General features: G+C 36.6%; 1 protein-coding gene across 1 annotated transcript; it reads right to left on the bottom strand.

Annotated features, from left to right (window-relative positions):
* Positions 1 to 4: 4 nt before the first annotated feature.
* Positions 5 to 17,519, bottom strand: LOC133324270 (phosphatidylinositide phosphatase SAC2-like; the record flags this gene model as incomplete). The annotated part of the gene is made up of 6 exons (XM_061533117.1): positions 17,420 to 17,519; positions 4,845 to 5,524; positions 3,963 to 4,778; positions 3,827 to 3,897; positions 425 to 640; positions 5 to 102 (listed from the first exon to the last, which is right to left on the bottom strand). Coding segments are annotated over exons 1-6 (1,978 nt in total), but the record flags the coding sequence as incomplete, so codon positions are not given.
* Positions 17,520 to 17,786: the final 267 nt, after the last annotated feature.

The following is a 17,786-nucleotide window of genomic DNA, read 5'->3' as shown; positions in this document are numbered from 1 at the left end:
TTTGCCCCCAATGCGTTTAAAGATTCTGCGGTGACAGGATTGCCCAACATTAAATCGATGGTGGCTTGACGATAGCTGTCCTTAAAACGTGCCAAGTAATAGCTATAAAAGAAAAATCACGTAAAAAGGAAACACACGATTAGAATCATTAGATTTTTTTTCAAAATAAAACAAACTCATGCAAGTTAAATGAAAAGAAAACAAAACTGAAAATAATACCTTTTGTAATGTTAAAATAAAACAAATCGAAATGAAAGGCATAACTAAATAATGTTGAAATATGGAATTGTTGAAAATATCTGGTATGTGCAATTGAAACTTGCTGCGAGTGGCAAGTTTACTACTAGCATCGCTATTATTATCATTATCATCTTCTTGTAGATGATCAACACCATTGCCGAGATTATTATTACTATTACGCCACCTTGTGTAAATAACATTTTCCAATAATTGCAATTCCGGTTGTAAAACCCCAGCATAATAATAGCCCCTTGTTGGTGCCGGCACAGAGGGACATAAAATTTGTAGTATTGTTGTCAAAACTTCGTCCTCTCTCAATTGTTGGGCATCATTCAATTGGCCCTGCATTAAATCAATAATGCACTGACGAAATGTATCGGCAAAATTTTGTATGAAAAAACTACGAATAGAAAAAAAGAGAAGAGAAAGAACAAAGATACGAAGTTTTTGTTTTTGTTGGTGTTGAGGATATGTATAATCGAAATTAAAACAAAAAAACGAATAATAAAACACAGAAAGTGTTATTAGTTAGAAAAATGTCGTGTGTATTAAATATTGAAATGTTTTCTTTGTTTGGTTAATAGAGAAATATGATTGTGATGAAGGAAATTAGCAAATTTATATTACAAATGATTTCTTACAGAAAAGAGAAAGAATTGTTTTCAAAAAACAGTTCCAAAATATTTTCCTAAGCACCTAAACTCCATAAAAAGAAGAACTAAATATTCAATCATTTAATTTGTTAATAGAAAGAGAATTAACCTAAACTAAATAACCTAAAAAACTTATTTAATTCAGAAGAAGGGGCTCAGAAAGCAATGCTTACAATCTATTAAAAACTCTATGCACAAAATCTCGAGACTCAAGCTTCGGATTACAAAGCGATGACATACAAGTAAGGATTCTGTCCATATCGCATAAGTCCTCACTTCAATTACAAGGAAGCTGATTCAAAGCACCGGATTGACTCAAAGACTTCGACCAGGGGCTACCAACTCCACAAATGCAAGTATTTGGAAATATTATTGTCACACTTGGTCTGCGAGGCTATAGAAATAATCTCCGGACCTTGATTCCATCTGCCAACCTCAAAGTGGCTGAGCCACAGGCGGAATTACGCCCACCAGCAGAAGGTACACTCTCCCCCTTGGTGAGGGGCGAAACCACAACCCCCCGCAAAGCTCACCAGGGGGCCACACCAACTGACAGACTGGATCAGGCTCGAGATCGCAGCCTCTACCAGTTCGCCGCAAGTCCGGGCTGGAATCCCAATACAAAAATATACAACACGTTGGCAGTAACGACGTAAGTCAGCACAAACAATTAACAACGGACTGCAATCACAACACATACAATCAACGTTTCCACGACGTTGGCAGAGTCTTAAACGTCTGTCACCTCAGTCCATTGTGTAAAAGCAATAGGACTGCTACAACAACAACACAAACAATCAACGAAACTTCCCTTAGCGAAAGCCTTCACGACATCCACAAGAGGAGTGAACCTCGTGAAACAGGAAGACCGGGAACCACCCACGATACAAAACATCAGCAGTCAGTATATACTTCCAGTCCTCAGTCATCCCACACCCACATAAATCCGTTTGGGACAGGCCACTTTTATGCAAAAACGCATAGAGAGAACAATGCCCCGTCAGTAAGAAACCAGTACTTAAGCCCAAGCGAAAGTCTGGCCGGTCCACTACGAACGTTGCGTCACCAATAAATTCGTACGTCACCCTCCCTTTGTCACTGTTCGTCCACGTAGTCCCTCACCTATCAAAAACACACTCCCGAAGTATAGTGCTGTACCCACCTGATCAGAGGGCTTGAGCCAATCATCCTCATCCAACTGCAAGCCACGCTTAAGCCCTAGTAGCGAGGTGTCAAAACTGCATGGATGTGGGGTATGGATGCATTTTCGTGATTGTATCGGTTTAAACCGTATATAAAAATGTCGCTAAGTTCAGCCGTGCCAAACTTTTGGTAGTCTTCACTATGTGGTGGACATTTAGAATACATGTAATCGTACGGGATCTTCATAAATGGCGGGCTATGCCATGTTTAATTTTTTGAGGAATAAGCCTCTTTCCTATCGCGTATAGAGTGCTATTCAGCGTACTGTGTGAACGACTGAAGCAAACGGTCAATGACATTATTCGCCCATACCCAATGTGGCTTCAGACCTGAAAAATTCACCTTTTACCAGATTTTCACTCTGCGCCAAATTTTGGAAAAGACCCAACGAAAAACACATCGGCACATTACTTTCCACTATAAAGCCGTCTTCGATAGCCATATCCGTTTAGAGGTTTTTAAAGCCATATCAGCGTTCGGCATTTCTGCAAAATTAATACGCCTATGCAGGATAATTTTAACTGGCACATAGTCAGCAGCTAAAGTCGGAAATGACATATCTGAGACCTTTAATACCGAACCAGGATTCAGACAAGGTGACAGTCTTACGAGAGGTAAATGTGAACAGAAATGACACGATACAAGATGCTGAAACTACCCGTGCTGTTATATGGATCTGAAGCTTGGGTACTGTCGCAAGCAGATAAGGCAGCTCTTGGAGTGTTTGAAAGATAAATTCTCCGAATGATCTATGGGCCGATCTGCATCTACGGTGTATATCACCGTTGAATGAACCATGAGCTGTACCATCTATTCTCGGAGATCGGTATTGTCAGACGTACCAAGCGGCAGCGACTACGTTGGCTAGGTTATGTTGTCAGATTTGTTAAGGCATGTAAAAGCGAGCCAAGTAATGGTTCATGCAGAAGGAAAAGGCCACGAATCCGATGGAAAGATCAAGTAGCAGACAACATCTCGGAAAATTGTCTTTCAAATTGGATGAGATACGCACAAAAACTACGCGCATGGAAATCTATTTTAAGTTCGTCTTATGGAACAAATATTCTGTCCCAAGCCAGCTAAGTAATGTAAGTGAGTACAGTAGACTACGGATATAAGAATTAAAATTAAATTTTTTTAATACAGTAATGAATTCAAAAACTGAATTTTAAAACCATATAAAAATTCTACCAGATACTTTTCAGTACAAATCAACTGTTAAATTGTTATTCTAAAAATATGATACAGGAAACGAAATAACAAAGTCGATATATCCCCCATACTAAGGTGTAGGATATAACATGTTCATGTAATGTTTAATTTTATTGCAATTTTGAATAAACGAACCGCATCCAGAAAAAATCTGTACAAATTATTACCGAATATTGAGTAAAAAATATGCCTAATAGAAAAGCTAGCTTTTGAAAACAATTCTTAATAAAATTAGTAAAATTTTTAAAGAAAAACCAAGCATGCCGAAAATTATTGATGAATATTAGTGGAAAAAATGGGGATAGAAGAGATACGAGAGAGAAAGACCCCAACAAAAGTATTCACAAAATGTTAATAAACCAACTTTGCGATTTTTCGAAGAGAAAAAATTAAAGCATTTGCAAAATATTTTCAACAATTGTCTAAACTAAAACAAAAGACAAAACAAAAACTAAAAAAAAACATAAAATAACAACGAATAATATATATATACAACTACAAAAAATGGGATAACCTACCGATTAGCTGAATTCATGCCATCTTTCATCATGCCGCTGATTTTGCGTTCACCTGTGCGTGTGTAATCACCCTGGAAGAGAAAAAACAAATTGTATGACTGATTATTAAGAAAAAATGGAGTACGATTTAAATTACCTTCAAAGCATTGGTGCCAGCATATTGCCGACTGATAATATCACCATTGTTGGCCCACAACACCATAAATGGTGATTTCAAAGCCTCCGGTATGGGTGTATATGGCGGAGCCATACCCAATTTAACTAATTGCGATTCTAATACTGCTTTACCCAAAGCGGTCTGCACCACATTTGTACGATCCAAACAATCCATACAGTTGACACGAAACACTGATTTTTGATTGCATATAACACCACGTTGATCACGCCAATGAAAACCCATGGCACCGGCCTCCGGTGCTAAAGCCTCTACCAACGCCGAGACATTTTCAAAACGCATACCACGACAATAGTCGTGAAAATCAAATGTTATATAAACAATACGATCGTTGTTATATTTCAAAACATGTTTGGCATAGGCATCGCCGATCAGCTTCTCTTTGCCACTTTGTTCGACCAAATTTACAATACAAACACCCTCATAGATATTGAGTTCTTTGTTGAAATGTATTTCAAAAGCTTCCTGGGTCTCTTGTTCACCTCTATCTAGGCGGGGTGGAGGTCGATATTTATAGCCCGGTTGAGACCAATAAATCGGTACCGAACCGCGAACTTGAGTAAACGCCAATTGATGATGACGGAAAGTGAGTATTTGTTCGGTCTCCACATAATTTGCACAATTGCCGTTTTCATCGACACCACGTCGTTTGTAACGGGTCCCGGCACGATGTCGTGACCGTCGTGAAACCAAAGCCAAATTGAAGCACTCATTACCAATGACACATGTTTCCACTTGGACAAAGCCCTGAATTATGGGCAATATCCAGGTTTTGTCCTGAAAAAAGAAAAAAAAAATTGTTATAAAAAGATCTGTCAATAGGAAAAATTGTTCTCTACTCACATTCAATTTCATTATAGCCTCCAACATATGCATATTCCAAAAGAACCTCTCATCCGGTGTCTGCTGATCTGTAGAGCCCGTCGGCAGATGGCGTTGCAAATTATTTGTAATATCATGTTCGAAGCAGAAATAAAAACTATCCGTATCATCGAATACCTTGTGCAGCTCCTCCGTAATTCGCTTCTCAATTCTCGATGGATCGCGTATACCCACCGATGACTTAACTTGATTTGAGGCCAGGGCCGCCGCTTGCTGTGTAGTATTCTTTATAGTTGTACCAGCACTTTTCACAGCACCCCATGTTTTGTTCATCAACTGATTGCCTTCGAATAACTTCGTACGTGACGACGACGTTGATGTTGCCGAATTGGCATTCGCATTATTAGCATTCGCTATCGACGTCGATGATGTTGAGGAATTTCTTGAATGTGTTGGTGTTGTATTGGAACTTCGTGAATGACGTGTACATGGTGTAAGGCTAGTGTCCGGATCATCAGCACTTAAAATACATATTGACTTAATTTTATACACTAAATGTGGTGGATAAAGTACACCGACCGGTGTAGCCTCCTTAATTATCACAAGATGCGGTTCATAGACATTGGGTAGGGATATAACGCCGACAATGCCATGTGTAATGCCAATGCATTCAATATCGTCCACGGAAGAGAGATCCCATCCTGGAAGAAACGAAAAAAATTTAGGAAAAAAATTAGACAGGTTTTTAAAAAGAGAAATTAATATTTTAAGGACATGTTTTTTCAAGGACGAACATAAAGCCGTGGATTTTTTTAAAAAATATATTTTCAAGGACTATAGGAAGCGTGGATTTATTAAAGAATTTTATTTCAAGGTCTAAAAGAGAAGAATATATAAAGAATAATAATTTATCAAGGACAATAAGAGGCATGTTTTTTAAAGAATACTTTAAAGGACACAGATTGTATATTTAAATCTTTTTTGTGTATGTACGTTTAATTTTTTTTTTTTTTTTTTTGATTTTTTTATTTTTTAGGTCAAACAAAAAATGGGATTATTAAATTTCTTAAAGGTATTAGTACCGAAATTGTATCAAAATTGGAATTGTTGTTGATTGTTTACCAAAAAAAAACCTAATTTTGTTTCCGTTATTAACACCCTCGAGGATAAATATTTTAACAATTAATTGTCATAGTCACGCAATGGTTTTATGAATTACCGGTTACTATTTGTTTACGTTTAAAACAACAACAACAACAAAGTATCGAATATACCAAAATAATCCACATTTTGTTAATAGCTCCTTTAGGTTAACACATTGTTGCTGATATTATTTATTTATGTCTACCCGGAAATGAAAGGGAATTTTTTACTTTTTTGGGAAAAGGGTGACTGAGAATAACTTATATCTAGGACACGGATTGTTGATTCGTTATAGCATTTCCAGTGTACAGCTAATTCGAAATTGTGTGTTTAAGTTAATATGAATATGAGGGTATTGAAGAATTGTAAGCAGAGATCAAGACATGATATGTCTACCTTTTGAGCATCCTCATCCATTCTCACAACGTAGTCGCTGCAACTCGATAAGTCTATGTCGATGTCCGAGAATAGATGGTACAGCTCATGGTTCATTCGACGGCGATATTCACCGTAGATGCAGATCGGCCCATATATCATTTCTAAGTTTCTTTTATAGGTCATAGTAGCATCTGTTGGCCAAAACTATCATTAGTTTTATTTATGGCGGTACCGAGATATATAAAATTATGTCTAGCAGGATGTTAAAAAGATCACAAGAGAGGCTGTCATCTTGTCTGAACCTTAGTTCGGTATTGAAAGGCTCAGAGAGGTCCTTTCCGACTTTAACTGCTGACCTTGTGCCACTTAAAGCTATCCTGCATTGCCGTATTAATTTTGCGGGAATTGCTTTAAAAATCTCAGAATGAATGGGACTGTAGAATGCGGCTTTATTGTCGACGAATAAGTGGAATATGTCGAGGTTTTTTTCGTGGGTCTTTTCCAGATTTGCCAGGCCTGAAGCCACATTGGTATAATCCAATAATGTCACTGACCATTGGCTACAGTCGTTCACACAGTACGCTGTATTATATGCCATGGGAAGGAGACTTATTCCTCTATCCTCTTGGCCCCTTTTTTGTACACGGAATACGGGAATGCAATGCCCAATCATTGGGCATGCATTCCTCTAGCTAAATTGTGCTAATCAGCTGGTGCATGCTCCTGACCAGCATCTGACGGCTGATTAATTGCTTTCTGACCTCATCTTGACTAGATGGTATACACTCTATTGGTTCTGGGGTATCTTCTTCACCGCCACTATTTGATACCAGAAGCTTTTCAAAATATTCCTTCCAGATCCTCAACAAGCTGTCTGTATCTGTCACCATGTTTACTTTTTCATTTCTACAGGAGGATGTGTCTGCACCATAGCCTTCGGTTTGGTGTTTTATTCGTTGGTGAAATTACCGGACTTCTCACGATTTTCTTTTTATTTCTTCTTTTGTCCGAAAATCTCATATTTTCTCCTGATAATTCTCTCTCGCATTGTGTGTTGTTATTGTCTGCAGAGTTGCTCTGTACGCTGCATTCTTTACATCAGTAGCATTACGACACTCCTGATCGTATCATGGGTTTCTTGATGGTGGTCTTTGGTACCCAAGTGTTACTTTTGCTATAGTTTGTGGGGAGTGGACAATTGTCCTTCTATATTATTATCGGGACAAGGAATGCTTTCGTCAAGCAGGTGGGTAAGTTGAGCAGAGTAGGCTTCTGCGTTGATTTTTTAGGAATATTTTTTATGACTATCAGGTGCGGATTTTTATACCCTCAGCCTCATGGTATATACACTTTGATACGGCAAAAATTGTCTCATCGAATATTAGTTTTAGATCCCATGTTTCTTTGGATCAAATCCGTTTCAGACCATTTGAAGTCGATTTACAACTGTCCGTCTATCTGTTGTTCTGGTTGGCGGGTGCGCACGATAACTATCGAAGGGAGTTACCGATTTCAACCAAACTTAGCACATGGTAATATTTCTTCTAAACTTAAATAAAATATGAAGATGTGGAATATCCGTCCACTCCTTCTAATACCTCCCACAAAAAATGGTCAAAATTTTGCTGAAAATTAATTTTGTAATATCAAGGGAATGGACTATCCGATTTGAACCAAAATTTGTACAACTTATTATTTGTACCTAACATAGATCAAGTCCGAAGATGGGACCCATTGGTCCATTCCTTCAGGTAACTCCCCCACCAATGGTCGAAATTTTCGAATGCAATGTCCGTCTTAAACCAGACTTTGCACATCCTATTATCATTACCGACCGCAGATTTAGTCCGAAGACCCATTGGTCCTTTTGGACCAATCCTTAGTCGTTGACGTTGATTTGTTTATTTTTTAAGACAATACGTCTTGGATTTTTTTTTGTAACAGTAAATTGACAATCTAAATTAATTAGATAATTACAGCCATAACGCGTGAATTTTTCCTTAAGCTATTGGAGAAATAAGGTTTGAATTTGTTGATACTTTTTTAAGATTATAGCAATTTACCATAATCCAGACCAACAGAATTAAATCCGTATCATTATTAGTAAGATACGAGTATTGATTTCACAGCTTACAGAAAATTATTGTCACTAATCAGTTAAAACATTGGCCAAATCCATTAAACTGGCTTCAAATTTCTTTCACACATATCGAATTTTTGTTCTTCCATCTCAAATGATTGCTCACAGGGAAGAAATTGTCTTTGAATTAATTTCAGAATTCGAAAAAAATCGAAAGAATTTATTTATAAAATTAACTTTTAAAATTAAATAGTAAACACTCGTATTGCATGCAATGACCCCCTTTGTTGTTGAACAAACACGTTCAAGGATTATTCCAAAGTACACAAGTTTACTTTATGTGTTTAATATTTTTGCAAAAAAAAAAAATATTTTCTATTTTTATTGCATCTATTCTAGCGGAAAATATGAGCTAGTGAAATGGTCATTTTATATTGAAGGAGCAAGAATAAAAGAAGGGTTGTTTTGCAGATAGCTTTTGGTATATTGCCTACCATAGGTTGATATGAAAAAAATGGAATTGAAAACAAAAAACATTTTAAAATGTTGTATTTGGAATTAAAAACAAAAATAAATTCACCAATTCCCAAACATGAATTTTTTGAGAGACTTCAATGAAATCTAATTTTATTTTCCAACTAATACTGTAGTCATTTCCCAATAAAATTAGCTAATTTTTTGGAGAAATAAAAGTCAGAAATCATAAATCTCTCTTTCGTCCTTATCCCAATACAAAATAATATTTTTTATGAATCATCCTCAATAACAAATATAATACGAGCCACCCTCATATGTATATTTTTATTTAGAAAATGATAGTAGCAAAGAAAAAATCACAACACCATTAATAGTTGCTATGCGTTGCTACTCTTTCTGGTCCGTATACATTGTATACCAAGGATATAATAAAAAAAAAACATCCTTAAGTGGTTTGCTCTACAACCGTCGAATACAGAGATTACATTTAAAGTGAAGAGACGTGAAAAGAAGTTCATGTCTTTAGAACACACAAATTAAATTGAATTACAAAAAAAAAAGCTAGCGAAGAAACCTCATGGAATATGATTAAATTAATACTCTAATATATTAAATTAATAACAAAACAAATTGAGATAAGGGACCTACGAAACTCCCAGGAATATTACGAAGGTCCATAGACATAATTTTCCATATATAATAAATATGTATATTAAATTTTGAATTTAATTTCAAATTGTGTCCAATGAATCCCATGCCATGTATTCTCCAATAGACGTCATTTAAAAGAAGTGTCGCTTGCACCATTGTTACAAATTCGTTTCATACGATACGCATAATCAATAAAGTTCACATTACGACAGCAAATCTATTGTATGTAATTTTTTTGGATAAGAATAGATTTCAAATAAGAATTATTGGCTTGCATCCAATATGTAAAATATAAAGAAAATTTAAAAAAAAAATCAAGTGAAAACAAAAAGGTCCATAAATTTAAAACTTGCCTTAAGTAATTGTTATATTAAAGGGTGGAGAAAAACAAAGAACCAAATTATAATAAAGAGGAAAATTATGATATGACCTTCAACACTCCGAAAAGAGGGTTAAGACCTTTATATGGAGACTAAGTTAGAATATGGCCCACCAAAAAGGCGAAATCCAGAATTAATCTAAGAGCAAAATAATACTACTCAATTGAGTTGTACCTTTATTTTGGGATTCTGTAAAAAGGAGAAACATTTTTGAAATATTTCTGCTAAAAAATTGGATAACTACCAATACCAACGTCGTGGATACAGCTCTGCATGAGGGGTTGGATGCATCGAGAAGAATATGGAGTCCTCTGGCTACACGTTGGCAGCTTTCCTCGATATCGAGGGAGCTTTCAACAATGTGAAGTTAGAGGCCATCCATTCTGCTCTCGTAAGCATAGGTATCCCCTCACTCCTTACGGAATGGATTGATAGAATGCTGGAAAGCAGAATTATCAACTCATCCTTAGGAGAGAGTTCCGTGAGGAAATCTGTCAACAGAGGCATACCACAGGGAGGAGTTCTATCCCCCCTTTTGTGGCTTCTGGTGATAAATGAAATACTTATGAAATTCAATTATCTCAGGATAAAGGTTGTAGCCTATGCCGATGATGTAGTCCTGCAGGTTGGGGGTAAGTTTATAACGACAATTTCAGACATCCTGGAGGGTGCCCTTTCAACCCTGTCTAATTAGTCTTGCACTAAAGGTCTTGGTGTAAACCCCCACAAAAACCGAATTGGTGCTCTTCACTTCAATTCCTAGTTTCCATCTGCCATCACTTGGAGGAGTGACTTTAACCCTTTCTGACGAAGCTAAATATCTTGGCACCATCCTAGACCGCAAACTACTGTGGAATGTTGAGGAACACTCTAAGAAGGGATTGCTGGCACTCTATTCATGCACGAACTCCATAGACAAGAATTGAGGATTGAGACCCGGAATTATACACTGGCTATATACGACGATCGTCCTACCCATACTTACTTATGGTTGTCTTGTTTGGTGGCAGGGGGTGAACAAAAAGTTGCTGCTGACAAAACTGAGCTTAGTACAGCGATCGGCTTCAATCTTGATCACCGGAGCATTAAGAAGTACACCACAGGCAGTCTTGAACGCATTCTTGAATCTCCAACCATTGGATATTCTGATTAAATTCCAGGCGGCCATGTGTGCCCTGAGACTCCGGGAAACAGATGCCTTGAAATCGCTGAACTATGGTCATGCCAGCATCCTAAACATAATGCCAAGTTATGATCTCTTTAGGGGGGATAGTCATATCAGTGACTATATAACCCCCCCATAGGGACTTTAATGACATCAAAGTTGAATTTCCTAGTAGGGAATCCTGGACTAGTGGCTCCCTACCTCTGTCAGGTCTGTCAATCTTCACAGACGGGTCTAAGATGGAGGAAGGCACTGGCGCAGGCGTTTACTTTAGGGAATTAGGTATAAACTCATATAAACTCAACAATAACTGTAGCGTTTTTCAAGCAGAGATTCTCGCAATCACGTGACTATATATGTCGATAGTCAGGCGGCCCTGAAAGCGGTAAAGTCGCATACTATAAACTCGAAAGCAGTTCATGATTGTAAGACCGCTCTGAATGACATACGGCAGATAGTTGGGTTATGCTGGGTTCCAGGACATAATGACATTGAAGGGAATGAGGTAGCCGAGAAGCTGAATTCTCTCGTAAAAGAACGTCTTCGCTGCTGGAACACAGTAAGAGGGAGATCAAAACCGTTGTGGGGATTATAACTGGTCACTGCAAATTTAGATTGTCGTCTATGTGAGGACGAAGAAGAACTGGAAATAACTGAGCACATCATCTGCAAATGTCCATCGCTGATCAGCAGAAGACATAAAGAGTTTGGAAGTTCTGAAATTGATAATCTAGTCTTCTTCTCTAAAATAGACCCTAACCGAATTCTAGGCTTTGTCAAAAATCTGAATTGGCTAAAATAATCTCTCTTCCGCCCCCTTTATTCTCACAATCTTTTCTCCCTACCCTTCCACTATATCTTTTCTTTACAGGTATATATACATAAAGTATGATCACAATGGACATAGTCTCCGAGTGGACGGTTGTCACAACAACGGTACATCCCTAACAATTAGGCTTAGCCGAACTTTTAATAACCTCACTGTGAGGTGGGAGTCCAAAATAACTACAATCTTCCAAACCAAGGAATTTTTTTATTCTATAATAAAATACGTACAAAATTACAGGTTGACATATTTGGCTTCTACCTTTAACATATCGAAAAATTAAGTGGGTTTTGTTGAATATTCCGATGGCAGCAGATTCTATAAACTGAGACTTTCACTAGAGGCTGTGATATCATCAAATACAACTACGTCGTCTTATTTTTGTCATGGGAGCGGCGGATTTACATCCAGGAATCAAACTGTTTATATCTTTTGCCATCCGGGATAGGAATAACCTCGGACCTTGGTTCCGTAATGTTTTTCAGAATGGAATTCACCACAGATCTATCTCGGCGAGATGTAATGTATATGTGCAGTGGGTGGATACTTAAGGTTGTTCCGAATTAAACTGGTTTAGAGTTATATTGTGCCTAATTCATCGTCGACGTCCGATTCGTGATGGAACACGAGACACCCGCAGTCTCCTCAGCATAAATATATACAGCATTTAACACCACATATTGAAATTTAACACCTCGACAATGAATAGTTCCTACAATGTTCCTCGACAATGAATAGTTCCTACAATGGTCGAAAAGGATTATGATCGCTTCGATCCTGGACTCAAATATCATCCGTGAGCCCTAACATTCACTCCTAGGTAATAGCCAGAGGGAGCAAATTGTTATATCAACAATTTAACAAAGCACTCTATCACTCTCAACGCAGACCGCCTCAACTACGGGCGGGGACAACTTCAAGACTGTTCTTAATGGCATCAATACTGAATGAAGAGAGTGAAGCGCTCCTCGACGTAATTGAGGACTACGGAAGTTTCCACCTGAATCAGGGCAGCATTCCGGAGGACATATGGGACGAAACTCACCTCCAAGTCAGAAGTGGTCGTCATATATGAAACGAAAGGATGTGGGCCCCTCGAGTCGGGATGTTCCCGTCTCTGCTTCGGCAATGGTGGATGAGCAAGGACCTCCGAGACATTTAACCACCGAAGACAAAGTAGTCAAGAGTGAAAACTCCAAAGAAACCTTGGTTACCCCGACTGCAGTGTAGAATCCAAGACCAAAATTAGATCAGCGATGGGAATTCCGTTTGGTAAGGAAACACCTAAGAGTGAAGTACAGCGGAAGAATATTCAAACTATTCTCATGACACCAGTAGACCAAATTCAAGAGAAGGATAAGATCATATCCATCAATCAAAACAATCTGCCGAAGCAGACAGGAGAGAACTTCAAGTCAGAAGAGACATTCATGATATGGTGAAAGAGAGAGAGAGAGAGAGAGGTCAACAAGTATAAGCGTGAATCCTTAATGTATATACCAACAGACCGAATGAATGCTATGCTCGAAGATTATCCAGCATACATGGCTCTCGGCATGGATTAAAAAATCCATGCCAAAAGCTCGGATAGCCCTTGAAAAATCCATGCTTAGAGCTGCATGAATACTTCACTTATGTGGCTGCAGCACTCTGAGACCGTTAGGTCCGTTGTGATCATCCACAAAAAGAAAAGAGATAAGAAGAGATCTATAGTGGAGAGAAGATTGGGTAAATAAAGAGAGATGAGAAGCTTACAGAAACATATAAGAAGGTAAGTTTGGAATAATGTCGATGGCTATGGAGATCAGACAGAAGATATATTACATGTCAAGGTTGCACTTTCCCAACCACTTTAGGTTTCTAATTATGCTGTAGATTAGAGCAGGTTCGGTTGTTAAGAAGAAGCTAAGACTCGGTGGAAAATAAGCACTCACTAGTCTGTGCCACATGTAAGCCAGGACTGAATAAAGGATAGTCCTTTAAAATATTACTACAAATGGATTTCCTTTCTTGTATTTCATTTTCTACAACAACAACTAAATCGACGTAGAATTTTTTACCGATCAGGCATAATTACGTCAGGGGAACTTAGACGAATATTTCGATATGTTGCAAACGGAATGATACATTTAATACACACTCCACCTTAAATATAAACCATTGTTGTATACAACCGAAAACACATATAATTTTTATCTACAATCTGGTACGCATGTTATTTTATTAGAGATTGTGCGATAATTGTATTTGAACATAACCTTCAAAAATGCATTCTACTACGTAAAAGCTAAACTTCCTAAAAGATTAGTCATAGTCGCTGTACTTATTAAATAAACTCTATAAGTGTGTATAATTTATTTTTTCCATATTAAACATAACAACAATGATATTCGAAATAATATCGATATTCCTATATTCATTTTTCTTCATACCATACATAATAGTGACAATAATTGCATTTGAAACTTATGTGATTACTTGACACTTTACATGCGCTGCTACTGTCCACCGTTTGATTGAAAGTTGAAAGCATTCAAATTAAGAATGGATAATTACGGTTGCGTGTATGATTGGCAAGAGCAAGGGAGGACTTTTGTTGGGTTTTTTTTACTTTTGCAATAACTGAATATCAAATTTTCACAAAAAACCACAACAATTTGAGTTTAAAAATATACATGTCAGCAGTTTTTACTCAACACTACTACTAAATGCAAGTAATACTGTTTGATATTATTCATTTATCAAGAATGAAATTGAGTGTTTATGGATTTCTCTTGATATTAGTAATGTGTTATATGGTTCAACAATTAGCTAGAATGTATTTTATATTAGTGTTTGTACGATTAATTTATTAAGAAGTGTATTCAAGTAAAATTCTTTACTTTATGAAATATGCGATACTTTCGTTCCTAAATAACCACAAGTACTGATTTTCAGACGTCATGATTACTCCTACATAGGATCTAGAACCACTTCAACACATAAATAATAATCCAATATCGAGACCATATTTATAAACTCTAAATCTAGACCGAACATATTTTTATTTACATTTACTCTGTCCATGTTTCATATTCCTCGTATGGAAAAGCTCAACTATATCAACAGGATTCCTATCAATTTAACCCGGGCGGAGATATCACCCCAACCTTGGGGAATTTCCTGTTTGAGTCATTCTGTAGACTTAAAAAAAGGAAATTTCCAAAGTGGACTGGCGTCTACAAATATACATCATGATCCAACGTTTTAAACTTGAATAGGTTGTAGCTCATACAACGTTCTTGAACAGCTCTGCCTGATTGACAGTATCAAATGCTTTTTCCGGAGTAAACATAAACACCCATAGAATGTGCATAAACACCCATTTATTCACTAAATTGTCCATTTATGACAAAATTCGAAAGCGAAACTTTTATGTGGGGTTTTGCCAAAACTTGGACCTATACACCACACAAATTTGTACATAAATCAGCCTTCCAGGAACCTTTATCAATCGGCCTTATCAATTGAAAAAAATTGGGTAAATCCTTCAAAATGTCGAAAACCAGATTGGCTTTCGCAAAAACTCATATCAAGGCATAAAAATAAAAGTCTCAGGCCTCCGTATTACAAGAACACTCTGTGAAGGTGGGTTAATAATGTATTGGGCTGTTTTTCTGTTTATGGAGTTCGATCTATTTCAAAGATTTATGAAGTAATCGATCGGATTGTTTATAGAAATGTGTTGAAAAGGCTATAGTTTCCTTTGTTGAAGAAAATATACCGTATTATCTTGACAATAACTTCAAACATACCCCGAAATATGGTACTAACTGGTTGAGGGAGTCAAAAATTAGGCTTTGTAATGGGCAGCACAATCATCTGATCTTCACCCTATAGATACATCTTTGGAGTATCAGAAATAGCAAAATCAAAAGATAGGCAGATATAACATCTTCCCAAAGGTTCAGCATGCAAGGAATAGTATACGCAAGGATCAAATTGAACCTTTTATTGATTCAATGCCTTGTAGGTATGCTGTCCTAATGAAAAATAATGGTTATGCTGCTGATTACTAGCAAAATTTGCTTATTTAAAAGAAAAAATCAAAAATTTAGTTTAGTTTTGGCCACGCAAAAATGTTGAAGGTTATTTATTCAGTGTGCAATTTTAGTTGCGTTTTGGCCATCAGTTTATATCGTCCATCATAAATGCAAAAAAAGAAAAATTCCAAATTAATTTTTTGTCCGTCCGTCCGGCCGGCACATGTACACCATAACTCGCGAAGGAAGTAACCGATTTCATCCAAATTTTTCCTTTAAACTAGTTTGAATTCGAAGATGGCTAATATCGGTCCACACCTTCTGGTACCTCACCCACAAAATAGTCCAAATTGCGCTGTAAATTAATTAATTAATCCAAACAAAACCTATTATCATTACCAAGCCTGGATTAAGTCCAAAGATGCGACACTTTGGTCCACACTTTCTGTTACCTTCCCCACAAAGGTCAAAATTTTCAATTTATAAATCAAAAATAGGCTAAACGAATGTCCGATTTAATTCAAACTATGCACATCTTAATATATCTATGAAACTCAAATTTAAATCGAAGATTGGGAAAATCAGTACAATCCTTCTGGTATCTTCCCTACAAAATTACCAAAATTGAGCTGGAACTGACTTTTGAAACTTTGTAAATCTTATGTGAAACGAGCGGAATATTCAATTTTATCGAAACTTTGCACATCGTAATATGTTTACCTTGCATAGATCATGTTGAAAGATAAGATCCGTCGGCCCTTTTCTTCTGGTACCTCCCTCACAAAGGGTCAACATAAGCATATTTAATTTGAAGCAAATTGAATTTCCTATTTTATTCATTGCTTACAGATCGCAATATTATACCAAACCTACTTTAAATCTGAAGATGAGGTATATAGGGCAGCCTCTTCTGGTGCCTCTCCGGAGATAAGTCAAGATACAACAAGCAACGTCCCTCGAAATCGTTACCATTAACCAAACAGAACGCAGTTGTATACCAATTTACTGTTTATATAGTATTATGATTATTTTGGAGAACAAAAAACAATGGTCGTTAAAGGCTGTGATTGAAATCAATTAGGCATTGGGTTAACGCCTTACAAATAAAATACAAAACAGACTTGCTGACTGGCAGTAATCACAAAAAATAAAATATATATATTATTTGTTATTTCAAATTGCTGAAATGCAACCCGTTTTGCCATACAAAAAAAGCGAAGCAAGCAAACAAACAACAACAAAAGGTTTTGTGCTTTAACATGCCACAAATGTGTGTGAGTCATCTGTCACATTAGAAACAGAGGAACTTTTCTTTCTTTCATTCCTATTTTATTTGTTTATGTTGGGATATATTGGTTTTATTAGTTCTCTTAATATACAGTTGAATGTAATTAGTAGCGTATGTCTTAATGAAGGGCATTGAGATTGTTTTTTTCTTGTCTAATCATGCCATAATTGAAATGTTTAATCTTACCAGCTTTAATGGCAAATTCCGATGTTGTCCTATTCCACCAAAGACTTTTCTCTCGTTTTACAAAAATGTAATAATTATCTGTTTGAAACACTTCCATTTCGTTGTTGTTGGTGTATGTAGTATTTTATTGGTTAATTGCTTTTTAGTTGGCTTATTGGTTATCTTTATTTGTCACTAAACTATTCATATTTTTTGTTGGTTTGTTTCTTTGTAAATTCTTGCACAACTATTAAACTTTTTTCCAACTGCCTCACCCTTCTACCACTTTGACATGACAAATGACTTCTTTTTTGCTTTTCTTTTAGGCAGTTTGTTTTATTTATTTTTTATTTGTATTTTTCGTTTAAATTGTAATTAATTATTTATT

The sequence above is a fragment of the Musca vetustissima genome, unplaced genomic scaffold, assembly GCF_032173495.1.
Source record: "Musca vetustissima isolate MV318-11 ecotype Yass unplaced genomic scaffold, APGP_CSIRO_Mvet_v1 utg97342, whole genome shotgun sequence".
NCBI lineage: Eukaryota > Metazoa > Arthropoda > Insecta > Diptera > Muscidae > Musca > Musca vetustissima.
This window is presented reverse-complemented; position numbering and strand designations above follow the sequence as displayed.